The following is a 12,080-nucleotide window of genomic DNA, read 5'->3' as shown; positions in this document are numbered from 1 at the left end:
AAGTACAGCATTAAGCTATACTTCAACTCTTTCCCTCTCTACTAATGTCTGTGCTTTGCAGGCAAACTTTTCTGACTGAACCAAGTCCATCACTTCGCTCTGGACACTTATTGATAAGGTATTTTTTAACTAACAGGAGACACATTCTTTTCGGTGCATAAAAACAACCGGAATGCCAAAGCATAAGAACCAAATTCCCATGAAAAAATTGCCATTACAAAGAAGACAAATAGGAAAAATCCTTCTGGAAATAATCATAGATTCTTAGAATCATAGAATGGCCCAGTTTGAAAAGGACCACAATGATCATCCATTTTCAACCCCCTGCTGTGTGCAGGGTCGCCAACCAGCAGACCAGGCTGCCCAGAGCCACATCCAGCCTGGCCTTGAATGCCTCCAGAGATGGGGCATCCACAGCCTCCTTGGGCAACCTGTTCCAGTACATCACCACCCTCTGGGTGGAAAAAATTCCTCCTAATACCCAACCTAAACCTCCCCTGTCTCAGTTTAAAACCATTCCCCCTTGTCCTATCACTATCTACCCTTGTAAACAACCGTTCCCCCTCCTGTTTATACGCTCCCTTCAAGTACTGGAGGGCCACAATGAGGTCTCCCCGCAGCCTTCTCCTCTCCAAGCTAAATAAGCCCAGTTCCCTCAACCTTTCCTCATAGGAGAGGTGCTCCAGCCCTCTGATCATCATGGTGGCCCTCCTCTGGACCTGCTATAAGAGCTCCACGTCCTTCCTGTACTGAGGCCCCCAGGCCTGGACGCAGTACTGCAGATGGGGCCTCACAAGAGCTGAGTAGAGGGGAATGTAGCTCCTTGATGAGCACCTGTGGCAGGTGGGCCAAGCACTCTTCCTCTAAGACATGCAAACTGTATAGCAGTTGGTTTACTGTGCCAAGGGCTGTTAAGTTTGTGCTTGGGCTACAATGGGAGTTATCCTGACACTGATATCCAAACACTAAACATGCTTATTTGCATTATTCTCAGAGAAATAGGAAAATAATGTATCAGAACACATCTAAAGGTAATTATTATAAAAATGTCATTTGTCAGATATAAGCTGCTGCAATTTTCTGTAGCTCTAAAATGGTGTGACACGAGAACCTCCAGCTAAAAAAAATAGCTTATTTTCCTAAAAAAAGACATCTCAGGTTTTTTTTTTTTTGCCTAGAATACCACATTTTTACTCTTAGATTCTGGTTGTGAATCAAGTTTGGGGATTATATTAATTCTGAATTCATAGTTAATTCAAAATATGTGGCAGTATTCACAATGAATGAGACAGAGCACTGATTAGAGAGTTCCTTTTCACAAACCACTTTGACTCTCCTTGACTTCTAAAATAAAATTTAAAATTAACAAATGACTCTATGATTTCTAAATGTCCACTGTCATGGATGAGCTTAGGTTCCTCTAACATGAACCACTCATTTCCAATTTTTTGCTTCACACCTGTCAATTTCCTTCCCATCTGAGTAATGATTCTGCTAGTGCATGGACAGCACATGGACCGGTGTAACTTGTGCAGATTCTGCTGGACAATTATAGCTAAATGCATACAAGGGATAAGCGTGTCACAGTGAAACATCCCTTTGTCCCCTTAGAAGTGCTGATCAAATCCTAGAGCTCCTAATTCCTCTTTAAGAGTCATGGCGATTTTTTAGTTAGGTATTTTGATTACGGGACGTAAAAGGAGCAGAACCAGAATGACTGCTGTTAGGAAGAATGAGACAGTGTCAGGCATTGCTAGCTGCTGGGCCCTTCCATGCTGTGGTGTCACATCTGTTCCACACATATGTACATATCCTTTATTGACTTGGAAGGCCTAGCCAATTAAAGCTAAGGGAACTCGTGGAAGGCTGATGTGATAAGTGATGGCACGCTACAACACAAGCAGAAACTTGTTCCAGCTTTGTGAAGGAGTGAAGCCAAACTAAATGGAATCTAGCCAGAGATGAAAATTCAGTCGCCAAGAAGGTTTTACACATGAGATTCCAGTTTTGTTAACAGTGCAGTGTCTTGGCTTTATTTGTTTGTTTCTCCAGTTGCAGAAAATCTTTTTGTCATTTTCCATGGATGAACAAGTTGAAAAGAAAGAGATGACATGAGAATTTCTCTTTTTGCTTTTATATATGTAGATATAATACAATCATAGTTGTCTGGGAAACAGGCAAGGAAAAAATAACTCAATGAGATGACTGTATGGTCTTAAAACACACATACACAAAATATCTATATATGTATAAATACATGTACCGATTTCTGCTTACCAAGGCATGAGCCGGCCGATTTTTCTCCATCTACTTTTGCTAATAAAAAAGCCAGCAACAGGATCACTAACAGCTCCTGAGGCTTTGCCAATAAACAGCACCAAAGAGGCATGAAATGGAGTAATCTGAAAATACAAACACAGTACTCTAAACATGAGCTATTGTTCCACAGTACAATGAAACAGCATAAAGCAACTTTCCAGAAAGAACCTTGGTGTTTTAAAGAGTAATGTTAGTTCATTTACAAAACGTGTCTGTTGCTGTCACAGAAATTCCTACTGGCTACCCTACTGGTTTCCCATAGCAAAAAAAACCCAAAACACAGAGACAAGGAACAATGTGAAACGGGATTACAGAGGAAAAATGCAAGGAAGGTGAGATTATAGATGTGTTTAGAATGAGGAAAATGAGTCAAACAGGAGACCAAAGTCCTTGTTTCAGATATTAAACCTGACAGAGCATCTCTGTAACTTTTCCCTCACACAGTCCCATTTCTAGATCACTACCTTGACCTGAAGGAGGTAAAAGCAGAGGTAGGTGTCTGCATGCATCCGGGCTTTTTCACCTCCTGAGACTACCAACAAGGCTGCCAACTGGTGGAGTATGGCTTGGAAGAGGCTGCAGCACAGCAGATTCCATCCATTCAGCACTGAACTGCATAACACACATCTGTTCAAAGTTACCAGTGCACATCCAACAAACCTCACTTGAAAAATATTCATGCATTAGATGTGAATAAAATAGCCAAGTTTGCAGTTCAATCATAATTAAGTGCATGTATAGAATTACAGTTTAGCCTGGGCAATGTATTTATTTTTCCCTTTTGCCCTCCTATAGCCAAAAGAACAAAAGAGCAATGAGTCAGAAAGATACAGTGGATGAAATACTGCACTGATGAAGGATATACAGTCATAAAGTTTCAAATGAGGTGAATTTTTCATCGGTGTTTTGTTTAGATAAAGTGAATAGACAGAAAAGAAGTAGATACTAAATAAACAGAGGCGGAAGAAAGCCTTGATGAAAATTAAAATCTCTCATATGGAGAGTTGAGTCTTACCACGGTGTCTCTGTTTTCACCCCTTTAGGGTCTTATGAGTCCCTTAGCTGCATTCTATAGCCCCTAAACTTAAGTGATAATACAGAACAAGATAAAACATGCTAAATTCATAGAATTCTTAGAGTTGGAAGGGATCTCTGAAGTCCATCTAGTCTAACTCCCCTGCAATGAACAGGGACACCACAGCTAGACCAAGTTGCCCAGGGCCTGGTCCAGGCTGGCCTTGAAAGTCTCTATGGATAGATTATCCATCTGGGCAACCTGTTCTGGTGCTTCACCACCCTCACTGTAAAAGACTTCTTCCCGAAGTCCAACCTAGATCTACTCTCCTTAAGCTTGAAGCCATTTCCTCTTGTTCTATTCATCCATCTCAAAAGGAATGAAGACCAGTATCCTAATATTAGAGGTTTTAGTGTTTTCTAGTAATTTGATTCAAGGATTCTGTGTGGCTTGCAGTTACAAACCTGTAGTTTATACAGGTAATTTAGGTGGAACGTGGAATTGAAATGGAAAAAAGTGTAAGCTACAGAAAGTGAATACAAATGTAATTTTCTCAGAAGGCACCCAGATTACATATGAAGTTTTATGCACAATCTCCCATAAAGAGCTGTAGCAGATCTGCCTTCTAAGTGGGTAAGATTTAAATTCAGGTATTGCCTATAAAATGGCATATTCTCCCCTGGAAATATGTGGGAAAAAAAGACTTAGGAAGCTCTTGATCTGGTCTTGAAAAAAATTCTATGAAGAATTACTTCATAGAACAAACTAAACCAGCAAGGTTTTAATAATTCAGGCTCTTAATGAGGTAATAAAAGCATAATTACAAATGTTGAGCAAAATTATTGGTTTTCAGTAGAAGTTTGTTAACAAAAATAATTATGTTGTTTTTAGGTGGTATCCAGAGATTTGAGAATGGGACCCCAGCTTCCTGAACACTGCACACAAACACAAATAAACAGAAGTTCTCTAGCTTCTAGAATTTCCAGTTTCTGTGATTGGCAGAGGATGGGTAAATTCCAGTATTTATAAGCATGCTAGGAAAGTCATATTAGTGCCTTTCTCATCCAGTTCCTGCTTCATCATCTCCAAGGGCTTGTACTCCCGTCCTCGATGTAAGTAAAAATCAAGAGAGGTCAGAGCTGCATCCACCTCCTGCTGCATCTCCAGGAAGTTACTTCTTCCACATTCAGCTGTCCTTAGTCTCCACAGCATACACGTGACATATGTGACACTGCTGTCCAAATCTGGCCCACTTTCCAAATCCTGTGAATTCAGCCTCAACCAGACATTTGAGATCTGTTTTACATGCCAATCTTATTCTGTGGCCAATTGCATTAAGCAACTCACAGGATTTAGTTTTTCCTTTATAACCTCAGCTTCTGATATTAAACTTCTAAAGGAAAACCATTAAGCACAAGCTTTGGTATTTGTGCTGAAATCTATGACAGTTTAAGCCACAGCTTTCTCACAGTCCCTGCAAGTTGGCCTCATCTCCCTAAAAGTCTTTTCTTCTATGCTATGAACCTTTATCTGTGTTACCTTGTTACTGTGAAGCCATACAAGACCATTCAAACCAATCAAAAAATGCTTATAGAACCATTTTATTTGTTTCCCTGATGTCCCAGAATCTAGCTGGAGCAGCTGAAAGTCATATGAATGGGATGACTCCTACTGCTTTGTTTCACCAGGTCTGCTTCTGCACAAACTGATGGCAGAGAACCTTCAGGAAGGATCACTCAGCTTTCTTTGCTAAGAATAATTAATAATCATAAAAATGTTGGCCACCTCAAGGCAGGAAGGAAACTAGTGAAAATAAAGAATGTTTCCAAAGAAGTTTATTCAGCTTCCAGGATGCTGAACAGCTAAAGGCTCGGCTAAGAGGAAAATTTAAAAGCATTATTGCCTAATTTACACTTCATAGTTCTAGAGACATTGTAAATGACATCAGAGCTGAGGTAGATCTACAGTCTGTAAAGGTCTCTTGTGCTACTTACACGGGCGATATCCAGCAGGTAGATCTGCAGAGAGAAGGAAGCTGCACTCCCTGCCACTTGATTCGGGATACCTCCTATGGCATAGCATAACTTGCTGCAAACTGACAGCCTGTGTTCCTGTACAAGACCAAATGGAACAACTGATGAGAAGACCAAGGTACACACATAAAAACTACAGAAATCCAAACATTAAAGTCTGAGGCTAATACCAAAATCATATATTTGCTTCATTGGTATTCCATTAACAAAGCCATATGCCCTAAACTCCTACCATCATTGGAATGCTCATTCTTTTTTGTTTGTTTGTTTGTTTTTTAACAGTTTTGCTCCTTAATTCAGCATCTTAAAACAAACTATGGTTTTCCTACAATGGTATCTGGGTTTGCCTACCTGCTTCTCATTAGCTATTAAAAAGGAACCTGTTTACAAGCAAGAAGAAACAAAATGGATGTGGCCCGGAGCGTTCAATTCAGATATTAAAAACACCACAATCTTTCCTTTAATTTTTTTTTTTCCTTTTAAAATAATCTCCTGTATGAGTCTTGGTATGTGCTTTCCACGATAATTGGTATGTGCTTTCTTACCATCATCATTAGACGACATTCAAAGAGGTGGAAAATTTCTACAGTCAAAGGCAGGCTGAATATATTCCAAAGATTTGTGTCCCATTCCTTCCTCAATTTGCCACAGGTTCCTGGTGAGACTCTTGCAGAAAAACCTGATTCTGTATCGTCTTTCTTTTTTTTTTAACCAATGAAAATTGACATAATAAAGAAACCGTGCCCTTTCAGTTGCATTTTGATGTGTTTGAAAAGTACCATAAGCATTCAAGAATATTCTTTAACCAAACTGACAAATAAGGGTATGATAAAAGTTGTAAAGAAGGTTTAAAATTCTTAATTAAAAGACAAAATATGTACAGTCTAATAGAAATTCTAATGAAGAATGCTGTGCTTTCCACTAGTGAAAAATACTGGAAAGCTTTTAAAAATATCTCAGAATTAATTTAATTATATGAAACTCAAAGTATCAGAAGACAGTGACTCTATTAGTCCTGTATTCCCTTTGTAGGGACAACACATCCAACCAAAGTGTTGAGAAGTTTCACCCATATTCCATCCCCTCTTAAAGACTTCTGTCAGGAGAAGCCAGGAGAGCAGCAATGTTAATCTTGCCTCTGCTATGTCTCTGAACTGAATACACAAGCCCTAAATTCTTTCATTAGATCAGGATAAAAATAGAGATATGGTAATGAGATCCCAAACGTTAATAATATTCGGATGCATTACCTTACTTCTGAATGTTATAAAATGTACTTAGCACCATCATCTTCACTACATAATAGAGTTTTGATAAGTTTTAGACTTCCAGACAGGGCCTCTCATCATCTAATTGTTCTCCTTTGAACTGTTTTATCTGAGTGGGTGTGAGCAGGCCTTGCTTTTACTCCAGATTGGTGATGGCAGGAGAGGAGCAGCCTGACAGAATACCACCTGATGTGGAAGTGTGTATGAAGCAAAGGTGTGGACTTCAGTCCCTCTGTGTGGAAAAAATGGCACCCACTGACATTAACCAATGCTTGCTGAATGGTTGTGGAGACCAAACAGTAGATATCAGCTCAGGGAGATGGCAGGTGATGCATTTCAAGTAGTGGTGACAGCAGATTACATCCAGTGGCGCAGATTGTTCATGGCTGGTGAAAACGCAAATGGTGGTGACTATATTGAAAAATAGCGTTTTGTAGCTGAGAACGTGCTCTATCAAATAGTGCTATTGTGCTCTTTGTAGCTGCTGTCATTTCCATGGGAATAAATAGGAGGCATTATTTTCGGAGCAACCTATACACATGACAGAACACCTACATGTGAGTGACACGTACTGTGAAGGGAACTTCGCTCATTTTAAACTTGCTGCCCGGTACCCCCTTCTGCAAATAATCATTCAAACAGTTACTCAAACTCCTGTTTAAGTTTTACTGTAATCATTATTGGCCACAGTAACCCCATGCAGGCTATAGGCTTGGGGCTGAGTGGCTGGATGACTGTGAAGAGGAAAGGGACCTCGGGGTGTTGGTTCATACTCAGCTGAACATGAGCCGACAGTGCGCCCAGGTGGCCAAGAGGGCCAGTGCCATCCTGGCCTGCATTAGAAATAGTGTGGCCAGCAGGAGCAGGGAGGTAATCATCCCCCTGTACTCAGCACTGGTGAGGCTGCACCTCGAGTATTGTGCTCAGTTTTGGGCCCCTCACTACAAGAAAGACATCGAGGCCCTGGAGTGTGTCCAGAGAAGGGCAATGAAACTGGTGAGTGGCCTGGTGAACAGGCCGTATGAGGCATGGCTGAAGGAGCTCGGGTTGTTCTGGAGAAGAGGAGGCTCAGAGGAGACCACATTACACTCTACAACTTCCTGAAGGGAGGTTGTGATGAGGAGGGGTTTGGCCTCTTCTCCCAGGCCTGAGGAAATGGCCACAAGTAGTACCAGAGGAGGTTTAGGTTAGACATAAGGAAAAGCTTTTTCCCTCAGAGAGTGGTCAGGCGCTGGAATGGCCTGCCCAGGGAGGTGGTGGAGTCGCCGTCCCTGGCAGTGTTCAAGAGGCGTCTGGATGAGGAGCTACGAGATATGGTTTAGTGGCTTGTGGTAGAAATGGTGATGGGAGGATGGTTGGACTAGATGATCTTGTAGGTCCTTTCCAACCTTGAGATTCTATGATCCTATCACTATGTTTTTGACCTCAATATTTTTGAGGTACTTGTAGGAATAAAGTCTCTGTGGGAGTCTCTGAACCTGTGAAGTGAAATTATTCCTTCTAACTTTCGGGCCCAACAGTTAAGACTAGAAAAATGTGACAGGATCTTGGTGAATAAGCCTCCCAAACCTTTGCTGGGATCACATGGTGCCAGAAATTGTCTTGAGAATCATATAATTGTTCAGGTTGGAAAAAAACCTCACACAGTCCAAACCCAACCCACCCCACCATGTCCACTGCCCATGTCCCTCAGTGCCTCATCTTCCCACTTCTGGAACACCCCCAGGGATGGTGACCCCACCACCTCCTTGGGCAGCTGTGCCACTGCATTACCACTCTTTTGGAGAAAAAAGGTTCTTAATACCCAACCTAACACTCCCCTGGTGCAGCTTAAGGCCGTTACCTCTCAAAGGATGAGAAGGTTGAAATGGCACCTGTGCAGTGATAGCAACCAGCAGCCTGGCTGTGAGCAGCTGAGGTAGGTTTTCTCTGTTACTCTGATGATCAAAGTCCCTGCTGCATTGCCACCTTGAGCAACAGAAATTGATTTATGCAAAAGCTGGTGAAAGCTTTTTCACCTGTGTAAGTTTGCTTGTAAGCTTAAAGTACTCCTGAAAACAGAGAGCTGAATGTGTGAGCATCAGCCAAGGGGCAAAATACAAAGGGATTGTACCCAAAATTCTGCTGTGAGAACACAGCTGAATACAAATTACACCAACACCCAATTGCTGCTACAAGTTTTGGAAGGAAGGTGAGAGGATGGGGTAGGAGGTAAGAGAAAGGAAGGTGATATTAAGGTACATTATTTTCTATTTTCAGATTAACATGAAAATTTTGTACGTGCCCCAGTTATACCAAAGTTCACTTTGTTTCAAGGTAAACCAAGACAGCGTAATAGGTGATAAATTTGGTATTGCTCTATGAATAGAGTAAGTTGCAGAGTAAGTAATGCACTGTAGCTCCTTTATTTTTAATTCTTTTGTGAGTGAAACCATTTTCGCTGCTTTACATTTTCCGTTCCCCAACAGAATGGGAATTGAATAGCATAACAGATCATCTTATTTATGTTAGGAAAAAAAAAAGAAGGTCTTAATCACATTGAAAACAACACTTTGCAGTGGTGTGAAGACATTTCATGAACATTAGGGGCACAAAGGTCTGCTGCAGGCACGTGGTCCTAAGCTATTCTTTATCTGTTCTGTCCAGAAGCAAGGCAACATGTAACTTAAGAGTAACAAGAAGAAAGAGCAAAGCCTGGAAGTCCCAGATAAATGCAGCTTTATCAGAGAAACAGCGACAGTGCAGCTAATGAGGAGAAGCCTTTGAGTCAGCTTTTCTCTCAACATAGTTTTAATAGTCAAAGCTGCTGTTCTGTGAGTGACCGGACAACGTCCTCTTAAAAGCAGGAGTGTCACTGTGACAGGTGGGATCCCTAAGCTTTCATGTCAGCTGTCTGGAAGCCCCTCTTTGCTTTGTGAGGGACATCATCAACCTGATCCAATGCTTGATTTAGTGGCAACCCTGCCTGTGGCAAGGGTTGGAAATGGACGATCTTTAAGGTCTCTTCCAACCCAAAGCATTCTGTGATCAGCACACCCCTGAGCAGAGGAAATAGCAGGAACGGGGCTCAGCTGCGGATGACTGGGAAGGGCATACCAAGGCTGGATGCAGCAGTAGGTTTCTGTGACACTCTTTCAGCTGCCAACAGTGCAGAGCCAAGGGGCTGTGTGAGCCAGAGGTGTTTTATCTTTGTTTCTTCTGTGAATCTTCCCCACATGTTTTGTAAACCCCTAAATTCATGCCAAAACTGGACACACCCCGAAGCATCCTATGCTGATGAGCCCCATGGTTTGAGTGCACCTCACACTGTTTTAAAGCACCCAGGTTTACCTGACGGCCCAAAGGCACACAGGGGGCTGCACTCACCCTTCCGCTACCCCTCGCTTCTGGCCCCTCGAGCACCGGGGGTGGATGGCAGCGCTGGGACTGCCTCACACCTACAGCACCGATGGGGAACGGCTGCCTGAGGAGTTCAGCGCACTTACAGCTCTCTCCTGCTACAGCCACATGTGGCGGGACAGAGGGACAGCCGCAGGGCGTGAATGTGCTTTCTCCAGCCACCAAATGGGATACCAAGAGTTGTGCCTTCACTTTGAGGGAATGCATTAGAGGTAGAAGGAAGAACTTCATCCTTCAGGTCTCTCACTGAGACAGGCAGCCCCGAACCCCCCCCCCCGACGTGCCACTCCCTTCGCACCGAGGACGAAAAGCACCACCCTGGCAGCGCACCGAGGGGCGCCTCGGGACCCCCAGCGACCGCCTTCCCCCCGGGAAGCCGCTTACCTCCTCCGCCGGGCGCTCCGGGCTGTCCCTCGCAGCCTCCGCCATGGTACTGCGGACAGCACACCCCCGTCCGACACCTGCGCGCCCGGGGCGGGGGGGCGGAGAGGAGAAGGGGCAGCCCGGGCGACGCCCTTCCCCTCCCGCCCGCCGCGCCCGTAAGGAGCAAAGCAGGAGGAGCATGCTATCGCTGCCCTCCACGTTTGAGGAAGGCATTCCCCGCGAGGACCGCGGGAGCCCCTCCGCCCCACCATGCCCTCACACACGCGCTCGCCCTGCCCCGTGAGGTGAAACTGCGGCTTTACTCTACCCGAAGCCGCTGGCCAGCGGGAGCGCCCGCGGCAAAGGCCGCCCCGAGCCCGCCCCGCCGCTCCCCTCAGAGCCCCGCGCCGCTCCCCCGCTTTGCCCCGGCGCCGCTCTGCGTGAGGGGAGCGGGCACCCAACTCCTCAGCCACGGTGGAGACAGTGGAGTACGACGGCTGCTGTCTTAATTTAGGCAGTAGAAGTTCACCAGCAGCACCGCTTCACCCAGCGAGCGAGTCCACGTCAAGAAAAGAGGAGCATTTCAACGACGAATTATTTGACAAACAGGAAAAGAGGGTTTAAACACACCAACAAGCATTGGCGCATCTTGTGAAGGCAGTGACTAACCTGTACATGCAGCATTTCCCCACGGGTAATGTTACCCCATGGCGGGTAACAAGAACCATCCCAACCACATAGCAAAACTCTGAAAGGAAGAAAGAATTAAAAACCAATCATTCCAGCATGACACTACAGTTGTTTTTAGTATGGGCCTTCAGCATAAAGTTGAAACCATGGCTTTAACACAAGTTCATTGAATCATTAAGGTTGGAAAGGCCCATAAGATCCAACCATCAGTCCGTTCCTGTGAACAGTGCAGATCCAGAAGGATCATTACCACCCTGGTCCTGCTAACTACACTGTTTCTCATACAAGACAGGATGCCTTTGGCCTTCTCCACCTGAGCACACTGCTGGCTTACATTCAGTTGTCTGTCAGCTAATACCTCCACAGTCTTCTCCTCCAGGCAGCTTGCCAGCCACTCTGCTCCAAGCCTGTAATGATGCATGGAGTTTTTGCAACCGAAATGCACTACCCAGTACTTGGTCTTGCTGAACTCCATCCCATTGGACTCAGCTCATCAATCCAGGCTATAAGTTAGCAGGTTTCACGTCAAAAGAATAAAGCATTTAGACTCCAAAATGTCCTTAAGGGCTGAGGATAGATGCTGGTCTGCTCAGTACCTTATCCCAACGTGGTATTTTTGGAACAAAGTCTAAGCTAGATGCAAGTTGGAACATCTTTAACTTCGGAATGCTTAGTATTCAAACTCAACATGTAGGTCCTTCACTTTCATTTCAGACACTATAGCCAAAATACACTAAATCTTTGTTAGCTACATTTACATACTTCACAAAGGAAAAACTAGATATTTCCTCTTTCTGACCACAGCACAATGGGTATCTACAGCACTGAGCAACAGATGAGCTGCCTGTAGTATCTATACAGCCTCATCAGTCTTCACAAATTGACCACAACCAGTTAGATTTAAAATAGCTCTGTATTCACTCCAAACATTTTCTCTCAGTTAGGAAATGTTACCCAAACACAGTTGGTTGTTTCCCCCCCCCAAAGGTACTT

At 43.9% G+C, this 12,080-nt stretch overlaps 1 protein-coding gene across 2 annotated transcripts in view; it reads right to left on the bottom strand.

Annotated features, from left to right (window-relative positions):
- The window catches only part of MFSD2B (major facilitator superfamily domain containing 2B), a 32,686-nt gene extending 22,189 nt beyond the window's left edge, over positions 1-10,497 (bottom strand). The window contains exons 1-3 of one of the 2 annotated variants that reach the window (XM_426214.8): positions 10,419-10,497; positions 5,329-5,445; positions 2,278-2,402 (exon numbers count right to left, since the gene is read on the bottom strand). In XM_426214.8, coding sequence (XP_426214.6) covers positions 2,278-2,402; positions 5,329-5,445; positions 10,419-10,463 — 287 coding nt within the window. In that variant the 5' untranslated portion in view covers positions 10,464-10,497. The remainder of the gene's footprint in view (positions 1-2,277; positions 2,403-5,328; positions 5,446-10,418) is intronic. The other variant, XM_046939389.1, reaches the window with a different exon arrangement.
- Between the last annotated feature and the right edge of the window lie 1,583 nt (positions 10,498-12,080).

This window comes from Gallus gallus, chromosome 3, assembly GCF_016699485.2.
Source record: "Gallus gallus isolate bGalGal1 chromosome 3, bGalGal1.mat.broiler.GRCg7b, whole genome shotgun sequence".
NCBI lineage: Eukaryota > Metazoa > Chordata > Aves > Galliformes > Phasianidae > Gallus > Gallus gallus.
This window is presented reverse-complemented; position numbering and strand designations above follow the sequence as displayed.